Source organism: Ceratosolen solmsi, unplaced genomic scaffold, assembly GCF_000503995.2.
Source record: "Ceratosolen solmsi marchali unplaced genomic scaffold, CerSol_1.0 scaffold6, whole genome shotgun sequence".
In the NCBI taxonomy this organism is placed as follows: domain Eukaryota; kingdom Metazoa; phylum Arthropoda; class Insecta; order Hymenoptera; family Agaonidae; genus Ceratosolen; species Ceratosolen solmsi.
This window is the reverse complement of record NW_011948414.1, coordinates 14,634,373-14,650,710: the sequence shown is the minus strand read 5'-3', so window position 1 is coordinate 14,650,710 and position 16,338 is coordinate 14,634,373. Positions and strand designations below refer to the sequence as shown.

The 16,338-nt window shown below is 25.3% G+C and overlaps 1 protein-coding gene across 1 annotated transcript in view; it reads right to left on the bottom strand.

The window, feature by feature from the left end:
- Positions 1–2,801: 2,801 nt before the first annotated feature.
- Positions 2,802–16,338, bottom strand: part of Cad87A (cadherin 87A) — a 30,749-nt gene continuing 17,212 nt past the window's right edge. Inside the window, 19 exon segments of the mRNA XM_011507494.1 lie at positions 2,802–3,038; positions 4,183–4,396; positions 6,148–6,510; positions 6,983–7,158; positions 7,888–8,429; positions 8,767–8,989; positions 9,069–9,266; positions 9,613–9,906; positions 10,618–10,862; positions 11,008–11,307; positions 11,405–11,620; positions 11,934–12,323; positions 12,491–12,682; positions 13,117–13,561; positions 13,825–13,987; positions 14,496–14,683; positions 15,079–15,234; positions 15,663–15,973; positions 16,309–16,338. The exon segment at positions 16,309–16,338 is cut by the window's right edge and continues 9 nt beyond it. Coding sequence (XP_011505796.1) covers positions 2,922–3,038; positions 4,183–4,396; positions 6,148–6,510; positions 6,983–7,158; positions 7,888–8,429; positions 8,767–8,989; positions 9,069–9,266; positions 9,613–9,906; positions 10,618–10,862; positions 11,008–11,307; positions 11,405–11,620; positions 11,934–12,323; positions 12,491–12,682; positions 13,117–13,561; positions 13,825–13,987; positions 14,496–14,683; positions 15,079–15,234; positions 15,663–15,973; positions 16,309–16,338 — 4,763 coding nt within the window. The 3' untranslated portion in view covers positions 2,802–2,921.

Below are 16,338 nucleotides of genomic sequence, written 5' to 3'. Positions count from 1 at the left end.
TGATAAAAGATACTATTATCCTAAATGATATCCACTGCAAAGAAAATCTCTTACCAGCTATGATATGATTTTGTCCACCCATCGCCTTAAATTAATCTTAAGGGGTCGAGATCGCTCAAGACTTTTAGTCCATTATATTGACCAATTAGACAGTTAATAATAAAATAATAATCTCAATGATTTTTATTTTTTATTAATACATACAGTATTAATATAAAATTTTTAATAATACGCTAAATGTTTCGAATTATAAACTTTAATCCGTTTTGATCAAAATTGGAAACCCCATTGAAAAATCAAAAATAAAAATCGTATTTAATTTTTCATTTAAAAAAATTGTATGATCTACTTAAAATAAAATTTCAAAGTTAATATAATACTTTATAGCTTTGTGCTATAATAAAATCATAATTTACAAAATATTACATACAAATAAGCTCTACTAAATGAGAACTACAGCCAAGCGTATAAATAAGCCCCTATCGAATGTTTATAGGATAAACAAATTTAATACTGCTTAAAATTTCTTAAATTGCAATAGCGTAAAATATTTAAATTAATTCAAATATTATCATTATATTCGTGAATTAAGTGCAGGCATTTATTCATAATCAAATTGACTTGAAGTTATTTTCAAAACTTAAAACCAATTAAACTATCGAAAATCTTACACCTTGGTGCAAATTGATCACAGTTTATGCATTAAAATCTTAACCAATAATCGAATAAATCTTTAAATATATCAATGTATAAACAACAACTTACTATCGTTATTTTTCATCGCACCAAGGTGGAACAATAAACGAATTCTTGTTGTTTTATATTTTCTTTTAATTATTAAATTTATAACAAATTGTGTTGAAAGTTCAAGCGCGAACGAGATCAATTTTCTTGCATTTTTTTTTTTTTTTACCCAGATTACGTATTTTATATAAAACCATTTTTAATATGGAAAATTGGATAATACTATAAAATAAAATTCACATTAAACTTGAGCATTGAGAAATGGCTAATTGGGCTGGACGGAATCTACACATTCAAATACACTTAATAGTAACAATTATATACAAAAATTGGACAAGCTACGTATTGATCGGCAGTAGTAATTTACGTTTCACTTCCGTTTACAATATTACTTTGCTCCATTACATTTTATATACTAAATTTTATATTTATAATAATAGTTTCATAATTCAATTACATGATTTTCACTAAGGTGGCTTTCATTGTTTAATAAACTGATATTAATAATTAATATAGACTACCAGTTAATTTTGAAAATAAAAAATTACAATTCTGACATATCTACTAATTTATTATATCAATTTACAACTCTATAAAGTATAAATCAAACTGTTTATAACTATAAATGTATTTTTGTTAATGAATTATTCTCTTTTTGCTTACGTTATTTTAATACTTACTTATATCGATTTATGGAAGAAGTTTTTATATATTTAAAACATTAAAAATTATTTTTAACAATTATTACAAGCAAACTTGTAAATTATTTTAACATTATCTAACAATAAGTATTAATTTTGATTAGCATTATTATTATTAAAAAAAAGTCTTTATTTACTTATGCTTAAAATAATATATTCTTATTAATGTTTATTTTAAATATTCAGATAGAATTTGACGTATCACCAATTATTAAATCTATTTTTACTTAAATGTTTAAAATTATACTTAACTAAACTATTTCTTGCCTAGAGATAAGGAAGAAAAATGATATGTATCAAACATCATATAATTGATTTATGGAGAATTATTATAACACTTGTGCTAAATATATTGATAAATATATTATCAACAAATTAAAAACAACAAATGATAATACTTTATAGAGTTTCAACAAACGATCTATGTGAATTAGAAAGTTGGCGAAGGATGAAAAAGTTCATTTAAAAATGAGATTCATCCTACATAGGTTGATTGTTAATCAATAAATTCCGTGAGTTTAATGTTTAATCCTATGGCATTAAACATAAAAACATATAATCACACATACGAAATATATAGTTATAAATCAGCTGATTAAAATCAATTGAAAACCATACCGTATTTTTTATAACAATAATATAACAGATTTCCTCTAATTGTTATTTTCTATTGATTCCGCTCACGATACATTCTTTAATAAATAAAAAATATATATGCAAAGAGTTTAATACCCACCTTTACTAGAATTTATAATTACTTCAATAAATTCATTGTAAATCTTTTCTAAGCTTATAATTAAAATGCTTAAACGGCATTTTAAAGAACGAATTAATATATATGATTGGCTTATTTTCTTAATATATACGGAGTATAATAAAATTAAAATTACGTGATTTTACAACTTCAATCTTTTAAATGAAGACAAATCACTTTCACTAACAAAATGACCTTTACTAAAGTCAGTGCACGTTTGCTATTTCTTTTTATCTTTGTTTACGTACAAAGAGCTTGGGTAAAAATGCTTCCTTGGTACTTTCCTACATGAATATCTCAAAAGAAAGCATTACCGATCAACAATACGTGTATTTAAAATCTTCCAGGTATACTTAAATACTATGGCATATAAATAGCAACGAATCCAAAACAATTTTGAAAGACGACTCGGAAGACTAATCGCTTTTTATCTGATTATTGTCAAAGTCTTTAAAAATTACTTGAACAGTAGTAGAAGTTCTGAACAAAGTATGTTGGTGCACGACTTTTTATAGATGGCGAATTTATATTGCAATAAAAGGGCGTTTTTTCTCATTATCACAAATGTTCATTTTTTTTTTTTTTTTTTTTTTTTGGCCTTTCCATGCATGAACATTCATTTCCATATATCGTTTGTTTAATATCTGTCTTCGATATTTGTAATTTTATCAGCCTTTCTACATTATAATTTAGTATCATGTTCGTATAAAAAAAGGGTCATTTTAAACAAGACCTGATACAAACTGGGGTTGACCATTGTGATCTAAAGTCAATTGAGTAGAACTAATTGTTACTGGCTGAAATGTCGAACCTTGAAAGCCCATTGCTGACTCGTACATCTGAAATGCAGATTTCATATTATATATTGAATTTAATATCTATCTAATTATTAATTAAGTTAGATGATGTATTTAGTGAGAGAAAGAAAGGAAAGAACTGTTATTAAAAATGATAATTATAACTTTTCCTATAAAAAAACAATGATCCTGCATTTCAAACAAACATTTATTTTGCAACTTTTATTTTTTAGCCAGCTTGTAACTTTTTTCTTATTTATAAGAATAAACATTCTTTTTATTTCTCAAAATCACATATTTAATCAAATTCAGTAATATATTTAAAATCACATTAATTGTAAATCGTATTTTTCATAAAATTTTTAGTTTTTATAAGCAAAAAAAATTGATGTGAGGTAATTATAAAATAGATTTCCTTTTATATCATGAATTCTGTAATATCCAATATTTTACAATACTATTATCACATATTAATATCTACATAGCATCTTTATAACATAAAATTACAATTTAGCAACAATAATGATCATAATTTTAATAAGCAATATTTAACTTTGAGCAATAATTAATGTTAAAATTTAATGCATTGGTTATCATTTTTATTAAATTAGAAATATTTATTTCAAGAATATTTATGAAGTACTATTAAAAACCGAAAGCTTTCAATCAATACGATACAGATAATATGATAAAGAATAACTATTTCTTTTTAAATTAAATTCCATTAGAATGACGATAGAATAATTTATTTTCAATTATTATACGAATTAGCTGTATAAGTTATAAACATGTACTATAGTTATAATTATGTATAAACAACTATCCACAAACAAAAAAATGTGTTTTGCAAATATTCATATACTTATATTAAGAAGTGAAGAAAAATTTTTATAAAATAAAATAGAACTAGATAATTCATTATATCTATTTGAAATTTTCATAGATTCGAGTTCATAAAAATTGAGAATCAGAATGTTATAAATATACTACAAAAAAAATATTTAGTAAAAATATCTTTAATATCAACAACAAACAAAGCGACAATATGATTCCATATGATTAATATACGTTATGGAATAATAATATTAATCAAACATGAGGTATGATGAATAGAGTATGAAAATCTGGGTAATGGAAATTATTTTAGAGAACGGTTTATTAGCAATACAAGTTTTTTTGTACTTACGTTGCAATTTCCAGGAAGAGTCGAATAGTCTGGTGTTGATAAGCGGTGCCTGTTAGCCGGTAATGGATGTTGTATCGTGGCATACGTGTTGTCTTGTGATGTATCACCTATTGCAAGGCTCATATTGCTACCTCGTCTTTCCGTACTGAAACCGGCTTCCGGCTCACTAAAGACTTGCATCGTCAATTCTTGTTCTTCATACAGTTTCAATTTTCTAAATTTCAAGTGGCAGAAAAATAAAAATGTACTTTTCAGTCAAACTTGCTAGATGTGTTACGTACTTGTGAATAACATTTTCTTAACTATCGCCATTTCACTCAAAAGAATTAAGCATCTAAGAAATTTTTTTAAGAAAATAATTAAATAGAAAAACTCATGACTGAAATTTCTTTCTTGTTGTTAAAAAAATTCAAATCTATACAGATAGAATATATTATATAAAATTAATAATCAATAAATATTAATATTACTCGATCTTTGGTATTTTTCTGAATATCTTATATAATAGAATAATATAGACAAAACTGCCAAAGGTATTGGTGGTAATGTTATCTCATCGCTGTATAATAGGGTAATATTAAGAAATTTAAATTGTTTCTAAGTATAATCACTTAAAAATATGAGCTCGGCAATCCGAATGAGTTTAACTTCTAGAATTCGTATGACGTACAGGAAGCGTAAAACTAGTATTTATTGCAAGAACTCTATTATATAATTATAATCATATATTAATACATTATTATAATTTACTTTATTAAATTATGTCTATATTTTATATACTAATGACCATGAGAGATCAATGTTATATTCAATATTGACTAAATGGTTTAAGAACTATAGAATTATTCAATCTCGGAATTTTAAAAAGTTTACTTAAAAAGTTTATTATTACATATTGGAAGATCTATTATCTATTAGAAGAAAAACTTTTATAAAATCAAAAAATATAAGTTTTGTAATGCATTATTATCAACTTGAAATTTGTCTACGTACTTATGAACCACAATCATAACTAAAAAGTGAAAGAATAAAAACGAATTTTATCATTTAAATGTTATGTATGCATGTATTGGTATTATTTATCATTTAATAATAAACATGAAAGCATAACTCATAATATGACATGTAATATGTGTATATTTTGATAGTAGTGCAAAAAAATTTAATTAATTATTTTAACTTTTATAAATAATAATAAATTCGCGATACACAACTAATGTAATAATTACAATATTAAATGCATAATATATAAATATATTATGAAAAATGATCAAATTAAATTTCAACGAATATCGTTTGTATAACTTTTGTCTAAAAGGCTTACTAAAATCAAAATCAAGAAATGATAACTTAGAAATATGACACTCTAAAATAATTTATTTAAAATAAAGAAAAAAACGCATATTTCTATTATTTCATTCGGTATATTTACTTAAATTGCTTTTACTATTGTAAAAAATCAATGAAATATCAATAATTCACTAGGATACAAATTGTTTATATATCTATTAAAATCAACGTTATTTAATAAAAAGCAATTAAAATTTGTTCTTAATTTATTTATAAGATATATTCCATATGCATTTTGTAAAAAAAAATAGTAAAAATAATATATATATTTTTTTTTTATTTTTTAATAACTAAAACCATAGTATAATATACACGAACTTATAAATTTATACATCTTAAAAAACATTTAATTTATCTATTCGAAATTTGTAACTATTCAAAGATATAAAATTATGTTTAGATATATTTATATAAAATATACCATTTGTTGGTATGGATGATATTATTAAAAACATATTAAAAATTTAGAAGATAGAAATTTGTACATTCATAAATTAAATACCGCTTAAATAATAATATAAGAAAACTGTTCATATAAGATATCTATATAAGAATATGTAAAATAAAATACAAATAGAAAAATAAATAATATATAAAATAGTTAAGCGTACTTACTGTTCAATCCATAGTGGATTTTCTGTGGTATTCAGCTCGTCAATAATTTGCTTTTTTATTAAATAATCTTTTTTACGAATATCGTTTGGTACAGTGATTACCCAGTGCTTAAGATAGCAACAAACGACAATAACTGTGATAGCACCAACGAGTAAAACCACGAGAAGAGCAATGAGGGCAGCAAAAGCAATATCGAACGGTTCCTCCTGAATGCCGACGTAAGCAGGCACAACATTCTCAATAGCAAAACCTGTGTAGTAGTCTTTCAGAAAATCATATTTCGAATCTATCACCTTCAGTACCTGAGGTATTGGTAGGATGGTTTGAGTTTTTGACTCCACTACATGTAAATACATGTCACACCTTTAATGTTAAATTAAAAATTACCTTTTCATTTATACTTCTATACATTTTATTTATAGAAAAATATGGTAAAATATATATAACTTCTACATATGCATTTAAACCAATTATTTATTATATGTAAATTATAAAAGATAAGGAAAAATCAATTGAGTATCAAATTACATATGTTATTGAACTAATTAGTGTAATCAATATATATTTAATGCCAATGTAAATGATTAGCCATTACAAACTATATTTAATTTTTCAACTTAATGAATCAAATATGTATAATATTGTATAAAAATACATACTTTTCTATGTTATAAATTATACACCTATTTTGAGAATTTTTACGTTTACATTTTTATTGTATGCAAAATATATACAGCATATTATGAAATGTTTAAAACAAAATTAGAACTGCTTCTTATGAATATCTAAAATATCCAGCCAAATGCAAAAAATAAGGCTTTGATTTTATACTAACCATTCTCGTCGAATGTGCCCAGAAGAGTCAACGTGATACCGGATATCATCTACCACAACGCGACTTTGAGTAGCATTTGACAATTCTAATATAATTTCATCTTTTTCACGATTTACTTCCTCCGGTGTTCGTGATAATATCACTCTGATGAGTTGACATGGTTCAAAAACCCAGACCTACAAAAAGGTATTAATTAATATAATAAATTAATTTCATAAAATTTAATAAAATAATATAATAAATTAATATAATAAAATTATATTTTTGAAAGGTTTTTGTTTTATTTATTCTATTAAACATATATTAAAAAATTTAAATAATTATTTTCACCTAAATGTATAATGTAATTTATTACATATTTGTATACTAGTAATTTATATATTAGAATTTATTATACAATTATATTTAATTATAAATTATATATTATTAAAGGAATAAATCTTATTAACATTACAATTAATTAGAAATTGTCTTATCCAATTGAATGCAAAAAATTCGGTAAAATTTTTAATTATAGCATGAATCATACATTTCTTATTTAATTCGTTTAAATATAATGAATATACAAATTTTGAAATAAGATGAAATTTACGATATGACACTTTTTCTACTACGAAATAATGATAAATTTAATGCACTATTTAAAATACTTTCATAAGTTGCACATATTATATATTATATATTAATTATTATTATATTTTATATTATATATTGTTATATGTTATATTGTATTATATATTATATTACATATTATATACCGATAGATTTTATATTGTATTGTGTATTGTATTACAAATTATACATTGATATATATATTTGATATATTTACCTAGATAAAAACAAATTAAAATAAAAAAGAAAGTTACAATATAAACTCAGTTTGTAAATGCAAATAATAAACTTACATGAACTTTAGAAACAGCAAATCTCTCCGGTGAAGTAATTTCTTTGGCAACAATGTTGACAATGAAACGGTCCTGATTGTATTCAGCCATATAACCGCTGGTTACAAGTTTTCCATCCTGTGTAATATTAAATGGGCTCGGCACGATCGATCCGCTTAGTTTTTCCGTTCCATATTTGTAAAGATTCGCACTCGCTACATAATATTGTAATGTGCCATTATCCCCAAGATCTAAATCTGAGGCTGTAACCTTAGTTACAAGCTCGTTTATGTTGGCCATGGAGTTTATACCCGCAAAATAAGTACTTCTCATGAAAGTTGGTGGATTATCATTTTCATCTAAGATTTTTATAGTGACGTTAACGTAACCATGCTCTGGATTTTTGAGCGAATGATTACTTTTTTTCGAGTCTATATAAAGATCTGGATCATTGGCCGCTAAGATGGTAAGAAAGTAGCTATCACCTTTTTCACGATCAAATGAACAATTTGTATAAAGACTTCCATCGGACTTATCGATGTAAAACTCTCCATTTTCATTTCCTAAAAATAGATAAATAAATGTTCTAATAGAATTTCTAATAATGACATCGAGATATTCAAAAATATATTTTTTTATTTTTGATGGAACTGTAAGCAATAATTTTTTTAATAAGTTCAAAAGGCTATTATCTATTAAAAACTTTAATTAGATTAAATCCATTGATATTATAATAACCGTCAATATAAATCGTATAACTCTTTATATGTTATAACGTGTCAAAGTAGAATATTATTGAATCTTTAGTGAACAATATTATAAAATAAAAATTGTTTACTCATTTATTTTTTATTATCGGTAATGAAAAACAAAAACTAATAGTTTATTGTTATACATTACCCGATTTAATGTAATAATAAACTTTAGCGTGTCTTCCTTCATCTTTATCCTCTGCGGTAACTTTTCCTACATAAAAATCTTTAGGACGATTTTCTGGAACACTAAAATTATATTCTTCATAAAATTCGGGTACGTTGTCATTTGTATCAATAAGAAAAACGGTTAGTAAACGGAGTGTTTCATAAGATGTAGGACTCCCATGGTCAGCTGCAACTACGACAAGCTATAAGCATAAGATACATTCATTAAATATTTATAATATGATAATCATTTACAATTGTTATTTAAAAATTTTGTTTTACTTCGAATTTATTTTTGGTTTCTCGATCAAGTATTATTTTAGCACGAAGTTCTCCAGTTTCTTGATTTATTGAAAACTCTTCCGTTTCTTGGACATTTCTATTTCCAACTTTCATATGATAACTCACTTTACCATTATCACCGGTATCTTTATCAATAGCTTTTACGGTCATTACTACAAAATTTGGTTCTTCGCCATTCTAAAAGAAATTTAAATATAAAAATTAGAAAAATAATGATAATTAGACAAGATTTCAATACGAATTTTGTTATATTTTAAATTATGCCAATCGTAACAAACATGCAGATGAGAGTATTAAATAAAAATACTTGTTACTTGATGGTTTAATAAATAAATTGAACTTTATTATTAAATATACATATATATATATATATATATATATATATATATATATATATATGATAAAATATGTCGTTTGTATTTATTAAAAAACAAAGTGTTTCATAAGCAGTGCCTCCTTCATATGTATAATTTAATTATAATTTTATTTTTAATATATTAATAAAAATTTTATTAAAACATACTTCAGGAATCTCTACTGTTGTATTCGGCAACTCAGGCATAATAAATTCAGGTTTATGCTGATTCACATGAATGACATGAACATATATTTTACAGGTATCAAAATGAGGTCCTTTACCAGCTTTATCCCTAGCGGATACTTTAATTTCATAGGTCTGTGCTCTACCTAAGAGAGATATCGCGGGATACAAAATTCCAGTTTCTGAATTGAGAACAAATGATCCATTCTCATTACCTTGAGTTATCGTGTAACTCACTTCTCCATTTATACCTTCATCTTGATCAACCGCTAAAACCTTTTAAAAAATTTATTATATTATTATTCATTTTTATTAAATAATTAATAATCTAATTTATAATGTGTAGTTTAGACTATATTTAATAATAAACATTTGTGGAAAAAGTTATAAATACTTTTATATATTTCAATTACTTGATGTTTATATTGATGATTATTTATTTCAATATACTTTGTTTAAAAACGAATTTGCATTAAAAATACCGAGACTAAAATTATAATTAATAATTCAATACAATACATGTGTCATAATAAACATTTTTTAATATTATAAATAAATGTTATTTAAACTTTATTAGAAATTTTTGTTCATTTAGTATAAAATTCTTAGATAAAATAATGATTGATTTAATCTATGAGTTATTATACTTGAAAATAATTAAAGATTATGTATAAAATATAATTATATAATCAAATTGTATTATTAATAAATAATAATTAGAGAAATTACTAGAAATAACACGAATGAATTTCTTAAATTAAAAAATTTATATATTTTTTTTTTTTTTTTTTTTTAAATACAATTTAAACTAATTTTATTTATCGAATATTTAGTAATTAAAATCGTTAAAATTATAATAAAACAATTTCAACGTGGGTGATTGCATACTATAACATATAAATAATTATTATTTTTAAATCCCATTAAATATGTGTATATAAATTTATTTATAACTATTATTATATTATTTGTACTTGGAATATTTACTTTTAAAATTGGTGCCGGAGGATTTACAGAAACATTTTCTGCTACTGATCCCAAATAATAGTGCTTAGCGAAAATTGGTCGGTTATCATTAATATCTTCAAGCTTTATAACAACAGGAACCGATGTTGTTCTTCGAGAATTTATAGGAGCATTGTCGCTAGCCATAACAGATATCGTTATTTCTTGAATAACTTCGCGATCTAATACTGTTGCCCCGCCAACTGTTATTTCTCCAGTTTCATGACCTGTAAATGGATTTACAAAAATAAATTATTATATTATATAAAGATTGAACCAAAAATTTATTATAATTTATATTTAATTAATGATTTGATTATTTGAAATTTTATTTCTTTTAAAAAAATATTCTAAAATTTGTGTAAGCCTTACCAATATTGAAATCAGCTGCGTGTTCGCCAATTAAACTGTAAGTAATTTCACCAAATAAACCTTCATCAATATCTACAGCTTTAACTATCGTAACACGAGTTCCCGGGGGTGAATTTTCCTTGATCGTAGCATTGTAAGATTCTTTCTCAAATTTTGGATCCATATCATTAACATTGATAATTGTTATTATAACTTCTGCAGAAGATGAAAGTTGAGGAACTCCTGTATCGTACGCGACTATTGTAAAATTTAATTGTTTGGTCTCTTCGTAATCAATAATTTTACTTGTACGGACGATACCTAATTTTAATAAAATAAAATTATTTGAACAAAAGCTCTCCACACGTATATTTCAATCTACAATGTTTATAAAAAATGGCGAAAAAGAAATACTCACGAGTGACATTACTTATATGAAAATAGGGACTGGGTGGTTCTATCGCATATCCAGCAATATTATTATCTGAATCCATTGCTACAAATGCTCCAACAATTGATCCAATTGGTTGCTCTTCTTGCATTTCTATGAAATACCTTGGATTTTCTTGAGTCCATGGCCAAGTGAATTCCGGAGCAAAATGATTGACTTCGATGATTGTTATAATCAGACTTCCTACGGCATAAAATATTTTTTAATAAAATTGATAATTAAAAAATTGACTAAAAATATATACAAAACTGTGTTATAAGAAAATTAAAAATTCAGTTTTAAGGGCATAATTAATTATAATGTCGATATTAAATAAATTAATAATTCATTTATATCTCTTAATACACATATTTTATTTGTTCAATTTTTCATTCTGTAATAATAAAAGAGAATAAACTTTAATAAAAGAGTAGACCAAAAAAATCTTGCAAAAAACACACTTTATCAATAATAAATAAACATAAAATAATTGTGTGAAAAAATAAAGAAAATAGACCTTTGCCTTGCTGCAGCGTGGGCGCAGATGTGTCTGTGACAAAAAGTGTCAAGCTAACAGTGGCAGCGATATCTCGATTTAGACTCTTCACTACTGACACCTGTCCAGTCTTTCGATCGACCGCGAAAAAATTTTTAAAACTAATTGTACTCTCATTAACACGTTGACCGTTTTTGTCTATCGCTGTAATTGGCTCAGAAATTGCAAAATTCAATGCTTGAGGATCTGTACTATCGGGGTCAATTGCCTTAAGTACAGTGAATACTGTACCAACAGCCGTGTCTTCTGTTACTTCTGCTCGTTGAGTCTCGGGAATGAAGTTAGGGGGCTTGTCATTGCTATTCTCTACATTGATCATTAAAGTAGTTGTACCAGTCAAACTCGGCGAGCCTGTAAATGTATTTTCGTATGGTACAATAAGTTTATAGTTAACTGCAGATTATCTAAATTATACTTTTATTCATTAATAAAATAATTTTATTTTACTATGTAAAATAAGATTTTACTATGAATAGTTGATCGTTAATAGTAAAATAATTTAATAACTTTTAGATTACCTTTATCGAACGCTATTACTTCTACGTGATAAGTATTTCGTTGATCATAATCCAGCTTTCGTGATACAAAAACTGTACCACTTGTTTCGTTAATAGTAAAATCGTTGAATGCTCCTTTTTGAATTCTATATACAAGTTCGGCATTTATACCACTGTCGGCATCTGTTGCAACTAATTCTTCAACGACAGATTCTGTAATTAATATAATAATTAAAGTATTAGCTATTCATTGACTTAATATTATCATTAATAACGATTGATTGTAATGTACTTTATAAATAATGACATTTATAAAATTAAAAATAAAAAAAAAGTATGTTACCATAAAAATTTCATTTTAAAGTTGAATTCAGAAAAAATCTATTTACATAATGGAAATATAGGCTCTTCAAATTTTCTATACATACATTATATATATATATATATATATATATATATATATATATATATATGCAACAACAAAGATTATGCTCCGAATACAAGAATTAGAGGAATTTACCTAATAATTCTATAATTACTTTAAGGAATTATCATAATAATTGAATATATTTACTATAATATTTCAAATATATATTTCAAATAAATTGATAATCAATGAAAAAAGAGCGTATAATAGAATCCCTTACCTATACCAGAAAGTTCAGATATGCTAGCGGTGTAAAGATCATGGACAAACACTGGAGCATTATTATTAACATCATTCACGATGATGCTAACCATCGCTTTATCACTGAAAGTTCCATCACTCGCTTGAACAGTCAATAAAATATAATCGCCACTAAAGTTGGCCATATGTACCGGACCGCGCTTTGCTATCGTGATCTCGCCCGAATCCGAATCGATCTTAAATATGTTCATTTTATTCCCTTCGATAAGGGAGTAAGTGATTTTTGAGGTCTTGTCACGATCACGTGCTTGCACTCGTAGCGGAGGTTCGAATTTCTCTGCACCCTCGTCAACAACAGCCCGATACTTCTTACGCTGAAATTTCGGTGGACTGTCGTTTGCATCTGCCAAACTTAGACGTAACGAAACACTAGTCGTTTGCCCTTTTCCGTAATCGTCTGTCGCCTATATGTCAACACAAATATTTGAGACAAATTAATTACAGGCTTTCTATTAATGATTTTTCGAATATTTGATCAACTCTAGAGCTCGAGTATTTATAATGCTTTTAAATATAAGAAATATCTTTTCATTTGCATTCATTTTAAATAAATTTATTATTACTTTAATATATCGATATAACTTAATACTAAAATCTTGCTTATTTAAAACAAAAAAAAAAAAGATAGAATGTATATTATAAAACTTGTTGATTACTTGCAAATTACCTTGTAATTTAAAAAATATTCATTTTGCTCTTCATAATCAAGACAAGGTGATGTTCCTGGCGTTGTACAAGGTGCAACATAAATGCTTCCAGTTTTTTTATTCACTATGAAATGCTCGGAACCTTTACCGATTAATTGATAGATGATTCCAGATACACCAAAACTAAAATGGATAGTAAGGATAAAACAGCTATCCAATACTAAATACAAAAATTAATAAACTTTTTAATATTATTTCTTCTCTTAACCTAATTTCAATAGAATTATTATTTCTCATTGCATGTTTCATGAAATTTTGATACATTTCTGTAAGAAAGTGAAATTAGTTTCAATACTTAGAAGGGCCTATTTCTAGTTTATTTTACAAAATCTTACATTAATTAGACAAAATTTACTTTAAACTTCCAACTGTGTCATTTATTTCAAATAGCGTAAACATTGTTATTATATTATTATACTATTATTTTACATATAATTACGTCTAAATTTTGTAATTAAAAAATAGAGGTGAATTTAAGCAAGATAAAATGACAAATTACAATACATATACGTACGTGTAAAATATCGATTCAACTGACGGAATAACAGTAAAATTATGGAATAACTAGAGATCGAAATACAAGATATGCAATATCTTTGAAGCTATAATACATATAATTAAACCAACTCACTGTCCACTGTCGCGATCCTTAGCTGTGATAGTGATTATTGGATTTTCCGGCCCTGCAGTTTCGGAAAGGAGCGCTGTATACGATGGGTTTGAGAAAGATGGTGCGTTATCATTAACATCCGTAATACCAATGGTAACTGTTGCGGTAGATGAAAGCCGTCGGCTTGTATGAATTTCTTCAGCGACCACCTATAAAATAAAATAGCATTATGTTATGCTTTTGTTCACTTTCGATCACAATAATTTTCTGACTGATTCCGAGAGAAAATTATATCACATAGTTATTTAATGTTTAAAGTATTTACGGTAGCTAATAATTAAAATTAAACAACAATTTCTATCTAAAATATGATATTGTATTATTATAGAATATGTTGGAGCTTTTTTTTAAAAAAAAAAAAAGTTAAACTTTAAATATAAGTACACTAATAATACTTTTTTTTTAATAAAATAATTGAAAATGTAAATAGAAAAATAATTAAATTAATCGAATAGTAATATGCTCTAACATTTTATATACTGATAGAATTATAATAATTACGTAATTAAGTATACGATCTCTACTAATGAAAAAGCCTACTTACCAAAATAATAAATTTTCTTTGATTAGGATTCTCGTAATCTAATGACCCATTAGTTACTCGAATATTCACAGATGTACTACCTGTCGCTTGACTTGGCTCTACAGTAAAAGCACCAGTAATATCTTCCAGTTTCAAAGAGAATACAGAATTTAAACCCTGTAGAATACAACACTTTTTGTTATATATTATTTCTTATAAAATAATAGTTATTTAACATACATTGATAGAAAAGATTTTCTTCAATCCCAACAACCATTATATCAATAGTCAATAGACAATGTCAGATGTATTTTATAGGTAATGATTATGTTGATTTTATATATACATTTTTTTATTAAATACACCGATTTATTTGCATATCTAAATACATAAAACTAATAATATTGAAATTTTAAAGCTAAAATATAAAAAATACTATTAAAAAATCCATGCTAATGATAACAAGAAAATATGAAAAATTAAAATCTGTGTAAAATTATTCGTTAAAAAAGGATGCTGTAATTAATTATGTATCTTATTAACTCTTATATTCGTAAAAAAATAGATATATTCGATAAAACTATCACATTACGAATGAAACTCACAACATCAGGATCATGAACGATCATGTCCAGGTGCGGAAGGGGGGTGCCGTCAGCAATATTTTCAGGTATAAAAACAGTGTATTCTTTGCGGTTAAAACTAGGTGGTTCGTCGTTAACGTCCTTAATGGTAACCGTGGCTTCTGCAAGAGAAACCATCGACTTGTCATTGCCTGCCACCCCATCGACAATTTCACGAGCCTTTATGATAAATGTAAGGACCCCAGTTGAATTTTCAAGGACTTCTCGGTCCAAAGGTTTTGCTGTTCTCAATTCGCCGCTTTCAGTATCCAGCAAAAAGTAATCAAACGGATCTGAAACCATGGAGAAAAAATTAATTGTAATAAATCTAAAAAGACACGCGAATGGTATAAATATATTATTTTCAGTTTATATTTTTCGTTTCTTTATATTTTTGTTTATGTATTGCATACAAATATGCAATTTTTGTTAATAATTATAAGAAATTTTAAGTAATACTGTAATTTCTAATTAATAAACATAAATAAACGTAAATCATTAATATATAATCGAATAAATATTGTTAATATTAATATACATTCAATAATTGATACATTAATTTAAATAATATTATCTATAAAAATTAATAAAAGAAGATAACATGGTATTAAAAATAATAAAACCATACTTGTGACCAGTTCGTAAATGATTTTTCTCG